Source organism: Rhynchophorus ferrugineus, unplaced genomic scaffold, assembly GCF_030347505.1.
Source record: "Rhynchophorus ferrugineus isolate W39M unplaced genomic scaffold, kcgeb_rfMv2 rfM8, whole genome shotgun sequence".
Lineage (NCBI taxonomy): Eukaryota > Metazoa > Arthropoda > Insecta > Coleoptera > Curculionidae > Rhynchophorus > Rhynchophorus ferrugineus.
Genome location: NW_027472587.1, coordinates 23,565,497 through 23,588,674, shown reverse-complemented (window position 1 = coordinate 23,588,674; position 23,178 = coordinate 23,565,497). Strand labels below are relative to the sequence as shown.

The 23,178-nt window shown below is 32.6% G+C and overlaps 3 protein-coding genes across 4 annotated transcripts in view; 2 read left to right on the top strand and 1 right to left on the bottom strand.

Annotated features, from left to right (window-relative positions):
* The window catches only part of LOC143200585 (dual oxidase 2), a 51,201-nt gene that overhangs the window by 11,806 nt on the left and 16,217 nt on the right, over positions 1–23,178 (bottom strand). For both annotated transcript variants that reach the window (XM_076411053.1, XM_076411054.1), the window contains 8 exons: positions 22,076–22,198; positions 17,143–17,348; positions 16,575–17,083; positions 16,286–16,525; positions 6,330–6,718; positions 6,195–6,279; positions 3,312–3,534; positions 3,122–3,242 (listed from right to left, as the gene is read on the bottom strand). In XM_076411053.1, coding sequence (XP_076267168.1) covers positions 3,122–3,242; positions 3,312–3,534; positions 6,195–6,279; positions 6,330–6,718; positions 16,286–16,525; positions 16,575–17,083; positions 17,143–17,348; positions 22,076–22,198 — 1,896 coding nt within the window. The remainder of the gene's footprint in view (positions 1–3,121; positions 3,243–3,311; positions 3,535–6,194; positions 6,280–6,329; positions 6,719–16,285; positions 16,526–16,574; positions 17,084–17,142; positions 17,349–22,075; positions 22,199–23,178) is intronic.
* On the top strand, positions 8,532–11,115 carry LOC143201046 (uncharacterized). The gene is made up of 3 exons (XM_076411892.1): positions 8,532–8,854; positions 8,944–10,022; positions 11,089–11,115. Exons 1-3 carry the CDS (start codon positions 8,578–8,580, stop codon positions 11,113–11,115), a joined length of 1,383 nt encoding a protein of 460 aa, XP_076268007.1. The 5' UTR covers positions 8,532–8,577.
* Positions 11,319–12,210, top strand: LOC143200598 (uncharacterized). Its single transcript, XM_076411085.1, has 2 exons — positions 11,319–12,034; positions 12,090–12,210. Exons 1-2 carry the CDS (start codon positions 11,445–11,447, stop codon positions 12,106–12,108), a joined length of 609 nt encoding a protein of 202 aa, XP_076267200.1. The 5' UTR covers positions 11,319–11,444; the 3' UTR covers positions 12,109–12,210.

Genomic DNA, 23,178 nt, shown 5'->3' with positions numbered 1-23,178 from the left:
CGGTTAAAAGTAAAAAAAGAAAAGCAAATAATTCCCCAGGATCTTCATCACAGCAAATAAAAATAAAACAAAATATTGAACAAAATAATGAAATTGGAATGCCCAGGCCACCCCCAATTATCGTAACTAATGTTACCGACCTTGACTTGGTTTACGAAACACTGAGGTCCAACTATATAATATTCAAAGCGACGGTACTAAACAATGGACAAGTAAAACTGAACGCTGAATGTCGTACAACATTCACAAAAATAATTGATTGTTTACAGTTGGTGAAACTGCAATGGCACTCTTATGAAGACAAACAAACCAGAGACATCAAAGTTATGACAACAGGGCTTCCATCAACAGCTAAAAGTGAAAAAATTATCGCAGAACTAAACCAAAATTAGCTTAAATGTTTAAATGCGAAAAATATTAAAAAAAAAAGAAAAGACCAACAATAAGAAAGGAGAAATGTTAGTCTACAAGAAGCCATTACCTCTATTTATGTTAGCCTTTGAATATGATATGGGCACAAAAACAATTTTTGGTATTAAAAGAATTTTAGGGGTCGAAATAAAAATCGAACCTCTAAAAAATCGAATTCAATACCGCAATGCAATGATGCCAATTGCATGGACATACAGAAATTCTGTAGAAGAGAACCTAAAGGTGTAAAATGTTCAGGTAAAATACCACCGCAGAGTGTAGAAAACCCAAAGAAGCTAAGCGGAAATGTGTAAACTGCAATGAAGCGCATCTGGCAAGTGATAGAGGATGTGTAGTTGTTAAAACACTACAAGAGAGGAGAAATACAGTAGCTTAAGTTAAACCTCCAGAAACACTGAGTGAAAATAAAAAATATAACAACGTTAATGGTGAAATGACTTATGCCCAAAGTATCAGTCAAAATAACCAAAGATACACAAAGGAAGACAAAGAATTAAACAAACGAATTCAATTAAATATACCCCTCAAGACAACTGAACAATTAAATATAGAAGCTGAGAAATTCGTAGTAGATATTCAACAAGCTGCTTGGAATAATACTCCAGAAATTAAGAGTACAACTAAAGGAATTAATTATCCAAAAGAAGTGAAGGAAATGGTAGCTGAAAACGTAAATTACGAAAAAAATGGTAACAAAACAGAATACCTGAAAATAAAAATAGTTTAAAAAATATAACCTAAAGACTGAAAAGAAAAATACTGGAAATTAAAAACAAAACCATAAATGACTATCTGAGAAATGTAACAGATGATAAAGAAACGTGATTATTCACTCCGGAAATCCACAAAATATCTAAAGCGCTCATGTCTACACAGTCCAACTATAACAGACCTATGTGGGAATTGAGCATGTGACAATCACCAAAAAGCAGAAGCATTTGCTGAATATCTAGAAAAAACTTTCAAACCGAACGAAATTAATATTGAACATAATTTGCCGGACATAGAAACTGAAAATTCGATGATTGAATGAGTCACGCCGAAAGAGTTAACCAAAGTTATTAAAACTGACATTAACTCCAGGAAATCACCAGGCTATGATTTAATAATAGGAGAATTACTGCAAAAAATACCAAGAAAGGCAATTAAAAAACTCACCAACTTGATCAATACAGCATTTAGATTAAAACATGTCCCAGAGATTTGGAAGATGGCGGAAATTGTAATGATCCCAAAATCTGGGAAGGCTATCCTTTTAAATATAGCACAAACCTTCGATAGGGTTTGGCATGAAGGCTTTGTTGATAAATTACAGAAAATGTTACGAAAACAACATACCGAATTGTTAAAATCATTCATTACAACCAGAATGTTTAGAGTCAAACAAGAAGAAGCTTACTCTACAATAAAAGAAAATAAAGCAGGTATACCACAAGGAAGTGTACTGGGACCAATGCTTTATCTACTTTACACTTGTGATATACCACAAATGGAAAATATCACGATGGCTACATTTGCTGATGATACTGCGATTATAGCTGTCGGAGACAATAGTGAAGAAGCCTCTCGAATATTTCACCAGGCAAGTGACAATATAAATAATTGGACACAAGCTTGGAAAATAAGAATTAATGAAAGTAAATGTGCACATGTGCAGTTTACCTATAAACAGACCGTACAAGCATCAATAACATTAAATAATACTATCATTCCATATAGCAACAACGCTAAATATCTCGGAATGAATCTCGATGCAAGACTTTGCTGTAAGGAACATATAAAGAAGAAAAGGAAATAATTGAAATTGAAATATAGGAAAATGTACTGGCTAATTGGAGGAAAATCACAATTATCAGTACATAATAAATTGCTATTGTATAAGCAAATACGGAAACCTATATAGACATACGGAGTTCAATTATGGGGATATTCTGCAAAGAGTAACATAAATAAAATACAAATTTTTCAGAAGAAAGTCCTGAAAGGTATTCTGGGTGCACCCAAATACTATAGGACTGATTACCTATATCGAGACCTTCAGATACTCATAGTAAGTCAAGAACTCAAGAGAATTGCAAGGGGGCATGAGGATAGACTCCATTCACATACGAATAGACGAGAAGACTCCATTCTCATATGAATATTGAAATATTGCAACTATTCGATATCACCCAGAACAGGACACAGGATCAAAAGGATCAAACCATCTGATCTTGCGTAATGTTGTGTAGTGAGGTGCATATATTAAAAAAATCAGCAGTGGCATTTATAGAAATTATTTCACCAGAGACTGAGATAGGGCCGATGGGTCCTCCTAGTTATATACCTAGATTTAAGTTATCATAAAGACAAATTATAGGTTAGTGATCCAAGATATTTCTTTAAAATATGAGGTAAGGTTAGTAAATTATAGCAACGTGGAAGCAATATAACTACTGTACAACACGCAGGAAATCAGAACATTGAAACGAACCAAACCACACGAACTTGTTTAGTGTAGAATTGTATTCTTAACTGTAGCTTTAGTAGATCAGTTTTATTTTAGTTTGTGAAATACACTCTGATGTATTAATCCCTTACTAGGCTTACTTGTATGTTAATGCAGGTATAACGGAACAGTAGCAATACATTTATTTGTAGATTAAGATTGTACTAAGCATATCTAAAGTAATATTAATACAATACTTACCAGAAGGGTGTATCTCCACTTTAAAAATTGGAACCTCAATGATCTTTCTATTTAACATTATGAAAACGTCGATGAAATAGAATATCAAGGGACCTGACATATAATTAAAGAATTGCGGGTTCTAAATAAAAATGGATCCTTCTGTTAGGGTTTGAAAATAATATAAATCAACTTAATAGTTAATACGTACCTGAAGTTTCCTTTGTGAACCATGGAAGACAAATACTATTATAGCGATTAGTAAGTATTTATGCATGTAATGGGAGATTCTAGTGAATTTTAATTGTAGGCAGTACTTGCAAAGATCCCTAACATTTATAAACATATAAGCGCTAATACTCAAAACGATTAATAATATGCCTGTCATTATAGTTAGGTCAAGAATTAGCCTCCAGTCATATGTAGGTTCATATCTAAAACAAATTACATTAAATTATAATTATGAAGTTTAAACAAAATATAATTCAACAGTTCTCTTCAGTTCGAATTTATGCTTAATGGGCGTAATTGGTTTCAGCAGTGTATATTTTTTTTGGTATTCATTATGCACAAGCAATGTAAACCAATTATGGCTCTAATTATTTAAATATTATCAACGTTTTGATATTACTAATTTGTATGAGGTGTGTCTATAGGCTACAACGAACGATCTTTTCACATTTTTTTTATTATTATTTATTATAGTAATCTAGTAAATTGACTTTTATACGCTATTTGTTTTTATTGCTATTTCTATTCTATTGCTATGAGTTTTAATAATAGTTTTACTGAATAAGATAAAACTGTTTTGGTTTTTTTAATATTCTGACTAAACAATCACTATTTAGGGGCTAGAGAACTTCAATACTGATGTGTTATTGGAATTCTCTGTGCATGTCTTTCGGCATAGTCTTTGAGAACGCTATAGATACTTTCTGCCTTCAGGTCCTTATATTTATTGTATATATTATTTATTTTATCATTACATACCATGGATGTACCATCGAGCATCAACAATACCTCGCAAAACCTAGTTTTAAAATCTTTGTACATTATAACTATTGTTCTAGCTGACACAACCCCGGAGTTGAACATTAGTATAAGCTTATTATATATTGGCAGGGCTGAATAGGATCTACCCATCTACCAGTATATTTTTTTGTTCTTCGGCTTAATTTCTTCACATTTTCCCTTAATATATGGATTTCACCTGAGTTTAACATCACTAAAATCAATCATGTCAAGATATTTGGATGTATTGCAATATGGGGCTACCTGTTGATTTATATGATAATATTGTGTATATTGTATAAATGTATTGTATATATTGTATAAATGTATTGTATATATTGTATATATTATATTGTATATATTGTATATATTATATTGTATATATTATATTGTATATATTGTATATATACAATATATACAATATATACAATATATACATTGTATATATTGTATATTGGCTTGTGCTTGAATTACTTGTTGTTGAAATCAAAATGCACTGATTTATTTAGATACGCCATTGTTCTGTTCAGCATTGTAATTCGGAAAAAATTGTAACTTTTTGGTTGATCCAGTGTCTGATTTATTGCAGTGCCATCTGCAAATGTAGCAACATTTTAAGTAAATGTGGGCAAATCCCCAGTGTACAGCATATAATGGACTGGTCCTATTATACTTATAAAATTATGCAAATGTTATTGAAAGATTGAACAAAATCTAAAAGTATTGCAAAACAATTTTAATGTTCTAGTGATACTTTTCTGATATTGATGATTCTGTGAACCTGCTCGATCGTGGAATCTTGTTTTCGGAAATTAAATCGATGATCCGGAATAAGAATTGCCAATAAAAGTTTTTGAAATAATTTGGACATGGTATCGAGATCGCTTTCTTGGTTTAGGAATCATAATTACTTCAGCCACGCATGGATGGTACATATTGTACTTTGGATGAAATATTTGTTACGTTGATTATCTTAATTGGATTTCTTGGAAGCCCTTTTAATATTTTCCCGTTAATAAGGTCAACATCACAAACCATTTTTGTGCTGATATTATCTCTTGTTTTTTTAACATTGGTTAGAGCAACTAATGGAATTTTCATTTTTTCCAGTTCAATAACACAGGGTAATGATTTAACATCATCCATTGTATGGGGCTGAAACATTCTCTCAAGGTGGCTTGCAAATCTTATTGACTTCTCCTGATTATCTCTGGCCCAGCTCCCTGTATTTTTTGGTTTTTGATAGCTTTCCACAGCCAATACTCAGCGGAAACTATAGTATTACTAACAGCTAATACAGAAATTCACTCAATAGTTGGGATATACGACAACTTAGTTTTATCTTCTTATTTCTTTTATTCTAATTATTTATTTTATAATTTTTTCTATAGTTAAAATTTTTTTGGGATCGTTATTACCGTTTAGTTTCTTTCTGGTTTTTGAGGTATTTTGCAACGCTGAAACCTGAATATCGACTTCCCAAACTCAAAATACAGTTCCTCTTCAGTTTGTATTTGATCTCACAAGTTGATTTTCCTCTAATATTATTCTAAACCCTATTCAATCCGGTTCTCTATTAACCAGATAGGAATTACTAGGTGAATGAAAATGAAAATCTGTGAATGGCATGATTTTTATTCTACATTTCCTTCAATTTATATATAATTTTAAATATCAAAATACAAATTCTAATTTACTTCCTTTTAGACACAATATTTAGGATTAGGTAAAATTTGTTTATGTTACGAATTTCACTTGGAATACAGTTTTAGCTACCACAAAGTTCTTTAAAGAGATAAATGACAATACACGTAAACGATTGTTATTCATTTCTTCATAACCAAACGTTCCCAAAGCATTTTCCCGGATATATATTCATGTGCGTTAAAGTCTCCAGCAAGAATCGATAGAACTTTGCAGGAATATAATTAAAAACTTTAAGTTGGTGATATAACATATACGTCAAGAAATATTAAAATGTAATTAAAATTTGAACTATTACTATTAAGTTCATTTAGAATAAGGCTTGTATTGATGTTAAATTGATTAATAACTAGGTTACATATTAATATGTAATACTTACAGTATCAAGTTGTTGTGAATTTCTACGTAACTTGAAATATCATCTTCCTTGAACACCATAATTAAAGCAACAACTACGTGTAGTACTGTAAAATATCTCATTAAATTGTGGCTCAAAAGAAATTACTTCACTTACCAGCAAAAAATATTGAAAGTATAAGGAAATACGTGTGTATAATAGGCAAGAAATTGGATGGAAAATACTTTCTTACATTTACGTTGTCGAGAGCTGACCACACATTTTGACATAGCGTAATTAACAAAATGGAGTAAATAAATAACAAAGATTCAGCGGAACTTACGCATACTACGTTCAATATACTTTTTTGAAATAAGTCCGAAGAGTTGTTCTGAAGTCTTAAAATGAAAATAAATACAACTATTAGTGTTAAGAGTATGGTCCAAAACACGAGGGCTGCATTAATCTGAATATTTTGCAATAATACAAATCTCTTTTTTTTAGTCGAACAGTTCTCCTTCTGAATTTCTATCTCCTCGATGATATTTTGCGTATTTTCTTCATTCCTACAAACAAAACATATATTAAATTACTCTTTCACGGAAAGTATTTTTTGTATTTATTTTATTTTAAACTAATTTACAATATATTGTCTTATTCCGGAAAAATGCGTTATTTTATAACTCTACGGTCTAATCTTATATATAAAAATGAATCGCAAAATGTGTTAGTAAGCGCATAACTCAACAACGCCTGGACCAATTTGGCCAAATCTTTTTTTAAAATATTCGTTGAAGTTCAAGGATGGTTTTTACGGCGAGAAAAATTAGAATTATTGCTGGAAAAACCCTAAAAATAGCCCTTTTCTTTTTCCCATACAAATGATTTGTAACTAAAACGTAGTCAATTTGAGCTTTATTGCTATGGTATAAAGTTCATATTAAATTACAAGCACTCACTGTTGTCTAAGCGATGTAGGTGTGTTCCTAACGTCAAAGATCATATCTATCAAAACAATGTGCGTGTGTGCGTTGGAGCACAGAATACATAGTTGGAGGAGTTTAATATCGCGTTCCGAAACTCGCGTTTCTTTTGTATTAGTTTCGGCACGGGAGATAAAATGCATCAGTTTCCACGTCATTACATCAGTCAAACAAAAATCGCGTTACCAACAGTGTTTTATTATTTTTAACATCCAAATTTTAAATAAATAAAACAATTCGTACGGCTTAAAAGGATTTGAGTTCAAGTCATATCAAATTAAAAAAAAAAGTTGTCTGTTACAGATGACTTTTGACAGATGACAGATGAATTTTCAACTGATACACGAAACAAATTCGTATATCGTGTTTTGTGCAGAGTGTTTAGTTAGTTAGTGTTTGTTTAGTTCGTGATTAGTGAAAAAATAATTTATATTTGATATGCCTCCTATAAGACGAAGCAATTTAGGTAGAAGAACCAGAAATGCTATAAACCAAGCTAATTACCGATCTAATCGTACTGCACAAGAACGTGACGACGGAAATGAACGTGAAAGAATTCGGATATCACAAACGCGTGAAGCGCGAGCGCGACATTCAACTAATAATCGCGCAAGTTTGAATCGAGCTGCTTTCAGTTACGATGTGTCAATTGACTACAGTAACTACCAATGTGTTGTTATTGGTTCTATGAACTTGGTTTGCTCACACTGTAAGGCATTAAAATACAAAAACGAAGCCAATGGATTGTGTTGCGCAAATGGTAAAGTGAAATTGATACCATTGGATCCACCACCAGAACCATTGTACTCATTGGTTTCAGGAATAGGAACAGATTCTATACACTTTTTGACACATATCCAACAATATAACAATTGCTTTCAAATGACTTCATTTGGGGTAACAAATGCAGTTCGGGAAAATTTTATGCCAACTTTCAAGGTATGTATTATAGCAGTTACTCATAATTATTTTAGCGAACAAAATTTTCTGTCACCAAAGTTAAGATGTGTTACTAATCTTCAATTTCTTAATCATTACGAAATATATCACTTAGTCATCATATTATATGGTGATTCAGTTTCAGTGACACTTTTATTATATTTTATATTTGATAGATATTAGTTAAAACTAAATATATACTTTTTAAGATCAAATATGATTTAAGTTTGATCACTGACAATCCATTAATTTATACCACACCATAATATTTTTTTTATTTACAGATACAAGGGCAAATATATCACAGAGTAGGTTCACTGTTACCAGTGTCAGATAGCGACAACAAATTCCTGCAAATTTATTTTATGGGCAATTCACCACAAGAAATTGATCTGCGTTGTGCACATAACAATTTAGTAAAGAGGTCTATTGTAGAACAATTACAAACTTTATTTCATCAACACAATCAATTGATTATATTGTTTAAAACTGCCCTGGATCTGATGCCATCCGATAATCACAAAATTGTAATCAGAGCTGATAAAACACCTGCAGGTCAACATACAAGACGTTTTAATGCACCAACTATTGATGAAGTTGCTATCGTTGTAGTTGGAGAAAATTTGGAATCCCGTGATATTGTTTTACATCGTCGGAATGATCAATTACAACGTATAAAGGAAACACACCGCTCATATGATGCATTGCAATATCCCATTATATTTTGGCAAGGTGAAGATGGCTACGATTTATCAATAAAAATGATAAATCCCATTACAGGTAACTAAAATATTAGTTTAGCTATGGCGATAATATCTCAGTCACTATATTATGTATTTGAATGTTATTAAAACAAAATCTGTTTACAGGTTCTGAAACCAACAAAAAAGTCAGTTCAATGAACTATTATTCATACCGCCTAATGATTCGGGAAAATGAAGATAATCACATATTGAAATGTCGGCGATTATATCACAAATATGTTGTTGACATGTATGTTAAAATTGAAACGGAGAGATTAACATTCATCAGGTTGAATCAAACCAAACTCCGATCTGAAGAGTATATTCACCTTCGAGATGCGATTAATACTGATGGAAATGCACAGAATGTCGGTCGGATGACTATTCTTCCAGCAACATACATCGGAAGCCCTCGGCATATGCACGAATATGCTCAAGATGCCATGTCGTATGTTCGTCATTATGGTACAGCAGATTTGTTCATCACATTTACATGCAATCTGCAATGGATAGAAATTAAGCAGGAGTTATTCCCTGGGCAATCACCCATTGATCGTCATGATATTACAGCCAGAGTCTTTAGACAAAAGTTGAAATCTTTAATGAATTTCATCGTAAAACATAATGTGTTTGGTGAGACACGCTGCTGGATGTATTCTGTGGAGTGGCAGAAACGAGGATTGCCACATGCACACATTTTGATTTGGTTGGTTGAAAAGATAAGGCCAAATGAAGTTGATGCAGTGATATCAGCTGAAATCCCTAATGTACAAGTAGATCCTGGATTGCATGAGGTAGTTATCAAAAACATGATACATGGTCCCTGTGGAACTCTTAATCAAAATTCACCGTGTATGATGGATGGTAAATGTTCAAAACGATATCCACGGACATTAATATCGGAAACAATTACTGGTAATGACGGTTATCCATTGTATCGTCGCAGATCGACAGCAGACAATGGAAAATCAACAATTGTCAAATTAAATCAACAAGATATTGAAATAGATAATCGTTGGATTGTTCCATATTCACCCATTTTATCAAAGACATTCAAAGCACACATCAACGTTGAATCTTGCCATTCAGTGAAATCGATTAAATACATTTGCAAATATGTAACCAAAGGGAGTGATATGGCTGTGATTGGAATTGGTGCAGAGAATTCTAATGATGAAGTTACCCAATACCAAATGGGCCGCTATGTCAGTAGTAACGAAGCAGTTTGGCGAATATTTTCTTTTCCTATTCATGAGAGACACCCTTCTGTTGTTCACTTAGCTGTGCATTTAGAAAATGGACAAAGAGTGTATTTTACAGCACAGAACGCAGTACAAAGAGCTGCTCAGCCACCATCTACTACATTAACCAGTTTTTTTGAGACATGCCAAAACGATGATTTCGCACAAACATTGCTATATTCTGAAATGCCAAAATATTATACCTGGAATCAATCCTCAAGGAGATTTATACGACGGAAACAAGGAAAACCAGTTCCAGGATATACAGATGTATATTCCACCGATGCGATTGGCCGGATTTATTCAGTACATCCAAGCAATGATGAATGTTTTTATTTGCGACTGCTATTAGTCAATGTACGTGGCCCAACATCATTCCAACAGTTACGAACTGTTGATGGTGAATTGTGTGGATCCTACAGAGAAGCCTGTCAACGTTTGCAATTGCTTGAAAATGACGCTCATTGGGATCAAACTCTCAATGATGCTCATCAAATACGAACATTGTTTTCTATAATCATATCTACATGCTTCCCATCAAACCCAATTGATTTGTGGATGAAGTACAAAGATTATATGTGTGATGATATTTTGTATCAAATACGGAATAGAATGGGAAATCCAAATATACAAATCAGTGAAGAAATTTACAATGAAGCATTGATTTCAATTGAGGACATCTGCTTGATAATGTCAAACAAACTATTAATTCAATTAGGCCTGACCGCGCCCAATCGTCCAATGCATGACGCTTTTAACCAAGAGTTGCATCGAGAAAGACTGTATGATCTCAACGCTTTGAAAGAATTAATTCAAACAAATCTTCCCCTGTTAAATGAACAACAGAAGTATGTATTTGAAACTCTTATGAAAGTAACAAGTGATGAAACTGGAGGGATTTACTTCTTAGATGCACCTGGTGGTACAGGAAAAACTTTTTTGATTTCATTAATATTAGCAACAATTCGCTCACAAAATAAAATTGCACTTGCACTCGCTTTGTCGGGAATCGCAGCAACTTTGCTTGAAGGTGGTTGAACAGCACATTCAGCACTAAAATTGCCATTAAATATGCAAAGCAATGAAACTCCAACCTGCAACGTTTCGAAGAACTCTGCAATGGCAAAGGTTTTGCAGCAATGTAAATTGATTGTTTGGGATGAATGCACGATGGCACATAAAAAATCTTTGGAGGCTTTAGACAGAACCTTAAAAGATCTACGTAGCAATAATAACCGATTTGGTGGTGCAATGATTTTATTAGCAGGAGATTTTCGTCAAACATTGCCAGTGATTCCACGATCAACGCCAGCTGATGAACTCAATGCATGTCTAAAGTCCTCCAATTTGTGAAAACATGTCAAAGTACTTCATTTAAGCAAGAATATGCGTGTCGAGTTGCAAAATGACCAATCTGGAAACATATTCTCTAAACAACTCATTGACATTGGTAATGGCAAATTTCCTATAGACATGTTGACTGGCTGCATTAACTTTCCTCAAAGTTTTTGTCAGTTAACTCGATCAAAAGATGAACTTATTCAGAAGGTGTTTCCAGATGTTTCTCAAAATTACAGAAACCATGATTGGTTGAGCGAACGAGCTATACTGGCTGCAAAAAACATAGATGTAAATGAATTAAATTTCAAAATTCAAGAACAAATTACAGGCGAATTGAGGATATATAAATCAGTTGATTCGGCTACTAATCAAGATGATGTAGTCAACTATCCACCGGAATTTTTAAACTCGCTGGATTTGCCAGGATTGCCACCTCACAATCTTCAATTAAAGGTTGGATCGGTGGTTATAATGTTGCGAAATATCAACCAACCGCGTCTTTGCAACGGTACACGGTTAGCGATAAAAAAATTACTAAACAATGTGATAGAAGCAACTATACTCAAAGGAAAGTATAAAGGAGAAGATGTTCTCATACCGCGCATCCCAATGATTCCGACTGATGTGCCATTTGAGTTTAAACGACTACAGTTTCCAGTGCGGCTTGCTTTTGCTATGACTATAAACAAGTCCCAGGGGCAATCATTAAGTGTTTGTGGTATTAATATAGAAAACCCATGTTTCTCACATGGTCAATTGTATGTTGCCTGTTCCCGTGTTGGAAAACCATCAGATTTGTTTATCTATGCGCCAGGTAATCAAACAAAAAACATCGTATACCACAAAGCACTACAATGATAATAATAATAATAATTATGATTCACATGATTAACAATAAAGCGATTACTTACTTTTCAATCCTTATATATGTTTTATTTAATTATTTTTTATTCACAACGCCCTATCACCAGGGTGATGGTTCTGTTCAGGAGAATTTTTTAAAATACGTAGGCACAAATCTGCCACAATACAAATCTTTTTGACAGGACGAAGTCTGTCGGGTCAGCTAGTATATTATAAGCTAGCTGAACTGATAAACATTGTAAGCTATGGATATTGACTTAGAGTTGGAATACAGAATAAAATAATTATTTCAATAACATAAGATTTATAGTGATGGTTTTTGATACCCAATATTGTTAGTTTTGTTTTATGGCGCGTAACTAAATAATGTTAATTGATTTCCAATACGAGAACAGGCGACATATAGTCTATTCAAAATAACAGTCAACTCACGCCATCAAGAGGTGTTGCTTGCTACAATTTGTAAATTCGTTTCAGAATCAGTCAACTTTTTCCTTCTCTTAACTACATATTATAAATCGGCAAACGTTGTTTTAATGCTTTGTTTATATTTATTATTATTATTACTTTAATTGAAAATGACGAAGTTAGACGCAACAGATAGCATTTCTAATCAGAAACTTCGAACAGGAACGAGATAATGGTGGTCCCGTCTCGTCAGTAAAATTTGTTAGAGTGGCAAGCATGGTTATTGAAAATATTTTTAACGTACTACAGCTGTATTGAATATTAGTATGGGGACGACCACTGATATACCTCCAAAAAATAAAAATATAACTTTGGATTCACCGAAAAGAAACCGTCCTGTTACGAAACAGGTGACGAATCAAGATCAGCATAATGTTACCTCTATCAGAACTCAAATGCATTAAAACAGTAGGTAGTTTTTTTTAATATAGACATAATTTAATACAATTATTTCAGAGGAAAGTGTTAGTCTAAAAGGCATCCATAGAGAGATTAGAAATATGGAGTTCTTTAAAGGATGTAGAACATCAGTTCCTACACTGTTGAGTAATATAGGATTCCGAACTATTCTGTCCAATCTCATTTTGTGCTCTGCTTTGTTCGTCACTTTGACTCGCTTTTATATACTTTCAAGTTACAGCATTTCCAGTTCTGGGACCTAAATTGGTACGTTTTACAGGTGACATTTTAAAAAATCAAATTCAAATTGAAATTTAAGAAAATGACTTTATGTTGTCAAAATTTACCAAAGATCGATACTAATTGAACTTTTTAATAAATGGCGTGATTGCGGCGAACTAATTGCGATGAACAAACATGTCTCATAAAACTCACCCAACAAATTTAAAACGCAATAAAGGTTTAGATAGAATAGACTGATAAAGTAATATATGTATTCTTAAATAGATATATGCCGACCGATGCAACTGCTAAACGATATTACCAGCACGTCTACTGTCAAATGCGCGAAGGCCAAATACTCATTACGTTTTATGAAATTTTCTAGTTTTCTGCACAACTTTCTTAACTTTTCTCTCCGTGATGGTAAGTACAGAGTTGAACGAGGCAAACTTTCGGGGTTTGCGCTAAACTATGCGCGAAGACTCGACATGGATTCGGCGAAAATCTCTCCGATCACGGTGATCTAAATCATTTCGTAGCGCGTTCGGTGCCTCTAGGAAAATATCGGTATCCAAAAATCACTTGACGGGTTTTATCGTTGGGTTCCTAGGCCTGTATTCTTATCTGCAAGTCAAGTATGAAAAGTACCCTTATCGTCTTTTCTCTACCAAACTCCGTTTTTATTAAATCCACCATTTCACGCTATTCATCTAAATGTTTATACTACAGAGCGAATTAAGTTCCATTTTAACGTTTGAACGTTTTAACGTTTTAACGTTTTAACGTTTTAACGTTTTAACGTTTTAACGTTTTAACGTTTTAACGTTTTAACGTCTTAACGTCTTAACGTTTTAACGTTTTAACGTTTTAACCTTTTAACGTTTTAACATCTTAACGTTTTAACGTTTTAACGTTTTAACGTTTTAACGTTTTAACGTTTTAACGTTTTAACGTTTTAACGGTTTAACGTTTTAACGTTTTAATCTTCTAATGTAGAAACGTTTTAATCTTTTAATGTAGTAATATTGTAATGTCCAGAGTGCTGTAATGTTTATTTCATAGTGTTATAGTTAAAGACGCCTAAAAACACATAAACCTCTATGAACTAAGTAAAATGTAGAAACGCACAGGAAACTAAAACCATGTATACATAAGAGACATCGGAAGAGACGGAAAAAGAACTTTCGTTCATTCAATCAGAGTCACGAAATACATCTTATATCACCACAACCACTCATTTAGGATCTTTTACAAACAACCAAATAAATAATTAACACTGTTAAGATATTCTACAAAATACTGCCTAAAGTACAATCTTAGTTCAAAAGTTTTATAATTTAGTTTAACATTATCACATAAAATTATCCTAGAATATAAAATTTTACGTGCTAGAGGCGAAAACTTTACTAACCGACAATTAAACCGGTGGACAATCAAGTCCTGTATTGAATTTGGAGCCATCAGTATAAATGTGGTTGTGTTCTGGGTAGAGGGAGAGTAGCTCAAAACATTTAGCTCTCGTAAAAGAGGGAGACTGCTTCTCTTGAAAATACACGGAGATAAATATCTATAAAAGAAGTCGAAAAAGTCCAGAGGGAAAGTTTGAGAAATTGAATAGGGAGTAAAAAAGGGAGTTAAATGCAGTTTCGGAGAGCAAGTTAAACATAATGGAGGAAGTGCGGGGTATACGGAGGAGGGGCGGTGGTCTGGAGCAGGATGATGAATTCATGAAAAGACTAGGCAGGTGGAGGAATGCAGTCCAATCGATATTACCGTAAATTTACGTGTGCACCGGTTCTTCAGTGCGTCAATGTGGTGCTTCCTGCTGATCCAAAGATCAAATATGAGTCCCAGAAATCTAAATTGATCGATTGCAAGTATAGGAATATTGTTGATACGAACACTGATATGATGAATACGAGCATCTGGGTTTACGGCAGAAATGGACGATTAAGGACTTTAGAAGGGAGATGTGCACTCCGGTGCAAGAAGACAATACCGACAATTTATTCGCAGCTCCCTGTAGAAGACTCCCCCCTAAGTTGGTGGGCTTACAACTGGAATTGCACAGTAGGCCAGTATATCATCTGCAAAAGTATTAACATATGCAGTAATTGAGTCCATAGCTATTAAAAATCTAAAAAAATGTCCTTCGTTTCCGAGAGAATGAAACCTATTCATGATGAGCTCTCTATTCATCTGCAAAAGTATCAACATATGCAGTAATTGAGTCCATAGCTATTAAAAATTAAAAAAAAAATTTCCTATTCTCTATTCACCCGGTCAAAGTAATTTTGTAGATCCAGATATAGCGGTGAAAGATGTTATTTAGTTTTAAACGCATTTCTTATATCATTTTCAAACCACATGATGTGATTGAGAGTGGATATACTGGGATGAAAGCAACACTGAATGGGAGAGAGTTGGGAATTAGTTTCCAGTAACTAGGAGAGATGGTTAAGGATCATTCTAGAATATTTTGGTAGGTCGTCTGTGAGGGAGAAGAACAAGGCTTACCTTTCTTTTATATAGGAATGAGAATAGAATGAGACTAAAAGGGGGGAAATAAGCTAATCTAAAAGTCATTTTAGATGTCCAAGAGAAAAGAGAGGATATTGTAGAGGGTGATTTTATCAGCGGAAAAGGAATCTTGTCAAGCGTGTCATTTCTACATTCCGATAGAACTATTATTATGTTTTGATGAAATTTGCTGTAACCGTATATCGTGATTAAATAAAATAGTAGTACCTAAGTTGTATAATGTAGTATTTTCTAAAAATATAGTCTCTTTATAAAAAACGTTAATCAGAATACATGCAAGCGGCCAAGCCAAAACGTGGTTTCTTGTCAAGGTCAATTTTTACAAAACAAATTACTAAATCAACGATCAAGTTATTAAATAGGAATAAGTATTATAAAATATTATAACTTACATTGCTTCTAATGTCCTTTTAGCGAACAACAAATATGGTTGGTTTGATGGTTCATGGTCATCTCTTTCCACTTTAAGTCCCAATTTCGCATCATTCAGATATTCTATATAATCACCTAATAACATTTTGAATTCTTCGAATGTAATTTCGTTATTTTCACTTTTCACCAGCTGCAACATGCATTTTATTGTCTCATTAATATTTCTTCTGTTTGGATAGACGGTATTTTCCAAAAAAGATCTGAAATGAATGGGTTTATTTACCTACATTTCGAAATATTAGAGCTTACTTCATCATATGCGAGAACTCATGGATAGGTAGCGATCCTGTCCTATCGATATCGTACATATCAAATAATAATTTTGCTTTCTTCTCTTTGTTGCCTTCTGCAAACATTATGATTAGGTCAACGAACTCTCGAAAAGATACAAAACCATTTTTATCCCTGTCAACTAAAGCGAACATTCTAGTTACAAATTGACTGTTTAAATTCATATTCAAGGCATCGGCAAATTCGTATTTGGTCAATTCCATATCCATGACTTTAGTGGCCAACTCAGTGCCAACGTATAACATTTCCTTTTTTGAATGTTCAATCTTGAAAGCTTGTGCGATAGCAACTCGAAAAAACATTTCCAGACCCTCTTGTCGATGTTCCTTAGACACAATAACACGTTTCGCTGCCCTCCAAGTAAAATTTCTGATGAGCTCCTTCTCTAAATGCCTGTTTTTAATTTTAAAATCGTCGAATGCGTTGAGAAATTTTTGTCGCAAAAAGTTGGATTCAAAAATTAAAACCTAGAAAAAAAAACAAATTGTATATATATGAGGGAGTAGAATTTTGTTCAGGTATCTACCAGATCATAGTTGTGGGGAAACTTTATAACCATAATTGGTCTGTCATTTATAACATACACTTGCATAGATATTTTCAAATTCATATTGCAATCAATAATTCTAATAATGTCTCCGGAAAATGAATTTAGCACAATTTTTTGCTCGTCAGTTTTCAGTGTCACTAATACCTTCCGGGCTTCGTGATTTCTACCGCCGTATTCTCTAGCTGAAACGAAGCCACATTTATTAGGAGTGACAATTAATTTTCAGGGATTTATAATATATTGCTAAATTTATTTTAAAAATTTTATTTTATATAAAAAATAGATGAAAACCTTATGTCATATAACTTCTGTCACCTTTCTGCTAAAGATTATGTTAATCGCTAAAGATCGCTAAGCATCGCTGAAGATTATATTATTTCCGGTCGACCCTCCCTTGTTTTTTGTTCCTGTGCAAATTCATTTAGCAAAATGGTAGTTTGTCTTCGAACAAACAAAGTGGTGATTAGTGATTTTAACAAGATCGATGTGTTCGACACGAACATGGAAGGAAAGCCATCAATACTACACAGTTAACGTTCACACGAGACTAGCGTAATGGACGAAGACAGCAACAACCCAAACAGTCTTGCAGCACAAGATGAGCTACCCAGACCCAACTAAGTCAGACTGCTTCAAGACGAACTGCATCTCGTTTTTATCGAGATGGTATGTGACCCTGGAAAGCCACTAACTAAGATTGGATCTCCATTTCCTGTCAGTCCCTAAACCATTGATTTTACGATTATAGGAGTCTTCGAGAACAGGGGGGTACATTCTGCAGCAGCTCTACTTGGACGGAGGTACTGTAACAACAGCCACAACTGTTTAGGCGATCACAAATACATCCACATTAGATTCAACGGCTGGCAACGTTAGAGGATTTAAAAGACTCTCACGTTTATGTATCTCTCCTTTGTGCTTCCACACAACATTCTTACATATTTATTTCTTAATTAATCCGTTACTCTTGGTGCCACCGATTATAGATGTCAGTGCCCTGTTTCAAAGAATTGGTAAAATAAGTGTGGGAAAGAGGCGAATTTTAGTTTTGATTGTAATATGTCAGACTAAACCATAACCGATATCATTTTCATGAAAATCCTACAGAAAATTATTAAACTTTGAGTCTTAAGAGATCTCTATATTTTTAAAGTAATGATTTTGTCTTTTCCGATGTATCGAACATGGCAGTGAGTCAGTTAGTATAATTTGTCCAAAGTAGCAGTGAACTCACGTCATCAAGATGTATAATGTATTGCCTCTTGCAATTTGTAAATTTGTTTTAATATGGACAAAAGAGATACAATGTTGTCTGATTGTTCGAACATGTAATCTGCATGAACATGACCCAGCCTGCAAAACCGTTGGGTTGTCAAAATCTGCAAAAGTCTTGCAAACATTACTGATTAGAGATTATAAACCGGCAAACGTTAATTTGGCACTTTACTTGCTGTGATGAATTTCAAATCGCTGCTTAATCTTTTTTATTACTCTGGTTGAAAATGCGAAGGTTAAACAAATAGTCAGTCAGAAACAGATTTCGACTCTGATCAATAACTTCGAACAGGAAGGTATTAATGGGGGCCCATTCTTACCAGTAAAATGCGTTATAGAGGTAAGTATCGATACTATTAAATATTCAGCTGCTGCGGTTTTTATTGGAAATACTTTTATTATGTTGCAGTTGCACAGAATATATTACTATGAGCGCTATGAATAAGCCGTCACTTCAAACACTGTTAGGAAACATAAGATTTAAATAGTATAAAGATAACCAACGAAGAGATCGAATACGACTTCCAGACATTGCTTTTAGAAGAATGTAAATTTTAAAAGCATATAATAAAATTAAAGGAGGATTGTTGTTCCAATTTGTGTACAGACATAGGTATTTCAAAATGGAATATTAGACCACACTTGGCAAGACGCTAGTTAAAAAGAGTGTAAAGAAAACAAAAGATGATGGAAAAAGGTAAAAGTTAAGGTTAAATTGTTATTAAGTTATTGATTTGATAGGATTTTTAAATCATAATATGGTTTAAAAATTCATTGCAGACATATTGTCCTACATGCCAGAAATAGAAATCCAACAAAAAGACCCCAACAAGTAGTCGACGAATGCTGTAATTAAGGATTGGCTTGTAAAATATAAATTGGGTTGTGAAGATACCATTTGAAATATAAGATATGATATCTATTGAAATATTTCCAATTATCATTTGGTAAATCTAATGAAATTTTTCGTTGTGTTTTTGTAATTAATGTTTTAGAAACAGGTCTGATAAAAGATACACAGTTGATCAGATGGATAATATAGGAAAAAAGTGTCTTCCTCCCTATTTAATCAAGTCGAATTATTATGGTATGGATGTAGCAAACTATTTCTATAGTATTTACTGTAGTATTACTACATATCTATGCGGCTCGAGAAAGATATACAGGCCAAAAATATTTGGATATGTGGAAACGATTGTCTACAATAACACCCTTCCGCTTGGATGAACTCCAACAGACAAACAGAGGAAGAAATTGACGAATGGTGGAATTGTGAATTAGTGTTAGCTACGAAATGAACAACTGATTTATTGACCTGAGTAGTGGTTCAGAATTTGACAGTGAGTTAATGAAATTTTTTGGATATGGGATTTTGATTCAATGCTGAAGATACAGAGTGATGGAAGTGAAAACAATTATATGCATAGATATGTTTGTAATTGTTCGACATATATATGAGTATTTCGTTAAAATGTACGAGGAGGGAATTAATGTTAACTGTTTTGTAGATATGACAAATGCATTAGGAAGAATGCGGTGATTAGATCTAAATTTGTCAAGAAAAATGTGCACAGGTGGTAACAGAAGAAATTAAGGAGAAATACAGTGATATTAGAATGATTTGACAAGAAAACCCATCAACAAAGGAAACAATAACTAATCATAAAAGGGTATTTACAATTTATTCTCTAATGAAAATAAAATACACTACTTGGATATAAACGTATTATTTAGGTGAATTCAGCCTCCAAGGGATACCATGGATCTGGAAAAGTGCTCAAGGTAAATTTAATAAAATAACTCTATATTAGAATATTGTTATATATAGAAGCTAAAATAAACTAAAATACCTAGAATGTTAACGTTAAATGCGGTAACATGGCGTTGTTTTGACGTCATAAATTAAGATACTACTTTGGATAGGCTCTAGGTATTTCAAGAAAGCATTATTTATTAATGAATTAAAGAATAATAAAAATACCGAAAGAAAATGGTTGCTCTAATAGTCTTTCAAACATTCTATATTTTTTGTTTATGCTGCCGATTCAACCTTGCTTATGTTAATCTATGCTCTGGTATATAACACAGATAGCATATGTAGAATAGATATAATAATTGAAAGCACATGACACATAAAATTAGCTTACTACATAGGAAATTAAGGATGATTTATTAGGAACTAAGTAAATCAGTCGGTGGAGTAGGTTTAGACTTCTTATCGCAAGACCAAAAAGATGTGAATTACTGGAGAATTGTACTTAGAGCTATTGTAATGTTTTTATCATCAAGAGTACTTCCATTTGGCGGTAACAATGATATGATTCTAAGATCTCCCAACAATGGAAATTATTTCGGATGTGTGAAATTATTGAGTGAATTTAATGTATTTTTTTGTAAAAATTGGGATAGGTAACATTTCTTATTTATCAGCGTATATCTATAAAGAGTTTACTAATTTATAAGTTATCAATAATGAAGCTAAATTAGCAAAATATTTTAACTTTTGTATTTCGTTACATAATAGACCGTGTTTCCGTTGAAAGGTTTCTGAAATGTGAGCGTGATGATGATATTGAAATGAAATGTTCCATTCAGGGCTATAAATCTTAGTATTTAGCGCAAAACATTTCAAAATTTATCAGGGCATCTCAATGAGAAATCAAAGACAGTATCAAGAAGAAATTTTAATTGGCCAAATTTGTGCCATGTGCGAAACACTAAACATGTTAGGTATTCATGTTGCTGGGTATGTGCAAGGGGCAACACAGTTTTTTTGAAATGATTCAAAAAGTATACAACTTTTTCTTCTTTTGGACTCTATATACCGATGATATTGACAGAAGATTTAGATTAAAAAAAGTTGTTAACGGTCTTTCACAAACTAGATGTCCGAATATTTGATCTTATTGATGATGGTTGTCTCATTCGTTGCAGATTTTTGAATTTTTGTTCTTATTTTTTTTTTCTCGCTAGACGGCTTTGCAGAACTGGTATTGTTACTGTTATTTTATTTGGCTACAGTTTTTGAGTTATTTTGTAATACAGCATGTTTTTTTTATAAATGTTTTTTTTTGTGGCATGATGCGCTAATGATAATGCTCGGGCACATATTTCAAGAGTTGAATGATCGATCTACTGTTGCAGCACAATAGTAAGTTCTGTCGTACCTAGCGCACTCACCAGAAATAGCACTTACTAATTATATTTTTGCGATCGATGCAGAAATGGGTGGTAGCCGGTTTTGAGATGCAGAAGATTATTGGAAGGCTAGTAAAGCAACATTGTTATTTAGAGACAGTATCGCCATGTAGGCAAAAAATCATAAGAAGTTTCAATAAAATATAATATAATATATATATATATATATATATATATATATATATATATATATATATATATATATATATATATATATATATATATAGTTTGGTAAAATATTTTGATTAATATGTATTGTACCAATTGTTTTCAATAAAAGCTTAGTTAAAGTAAAAAACAAATGTTCAGAATCTATTCACACACTAAAAATTAGGTAAATTAAGTTTAATTAAATTAAATTAGGGTTAAAATATATGTAATATAGAGAGTTAGTTTATTTTATAAATATAAATAAAATAATTATAAATGGACTTACCTGAGAATGAGGGATACAATTTTCCTTCGTAGGTAGGTACGTTTTCTGCGAGAGATGCGTTTCTGTTAATGTTATTAGCCCCTTTATTTTTATATTTCCAGATAATTGTTGGAAATATCAATACTAGAAAAAAAATGATAGTTTTTATGAAATAACTAATATACTGTGATAAAAAATAATAAGACCCTTTAATAGAAACTGCCCGGATATTCCCAGATTTTTTGTGGAATTGGTAGAGACCTACTTGCTATTTGTGTTGAATTTTAAAATCATAATATCAATAATTAATAATATTCGATTTGTCGAGAGAAGGAGTGCTAACTGTTCAAATAATATAATGAATCATATGGACCAGTAAAGGAATTTAATAACTTTTTTTCACTTTCTATGAATTAATTCACTTGTTATTGCAGGAATGTTTGCGTCTAAATCATAATCAATCATAGTTTCCAATCACAGTATACATAAGATTGTGGTGGTAACATATGTTGAAAGTAAATTGAAGGAGAATCAGCTTTAAGGTGTTTTCTATTCATAATTGATATCATTAACTACTAAAATATCTTGGTATACTATAATGTAATGCAAATATTGTAATGTCTTTAATATTGCTATTAAATATTATATATATTAATTTTTCGTATTTTGTTAGGTTTTTATATAACTATATGTATTATTATTAATCATTAATAGATATCAAACACATATTTATCATTCAAAGATTATCAATCTTTATAGTAATAATTGAACCGAAAACATATGTCATTCATAATTATATTCGCCACGAATGCTCAGGTCTTTACCCACCATTTCGTTGGCCCGGTCTGTTCGCAGCATTATGTGAAAGTATATTCAACACGACATATGCGAAAATTTAATCCTAATATAAAATAACAAGAATCGTCTGACCTTTTTGTTTAAATTTTTCCATTATATTTTCCAAGGTGCTTATCAGATTCATAATATTAACATTAATTAATCAATTTATAAGAATTTCAATTAATTTGACGTCTCGTTAACAAAGAATATTTTTAAAAAATTTCTGTTTAAATACTGATATATAGATAATTGTAAAAACTATTAAGATCTTAATGAACATTTTA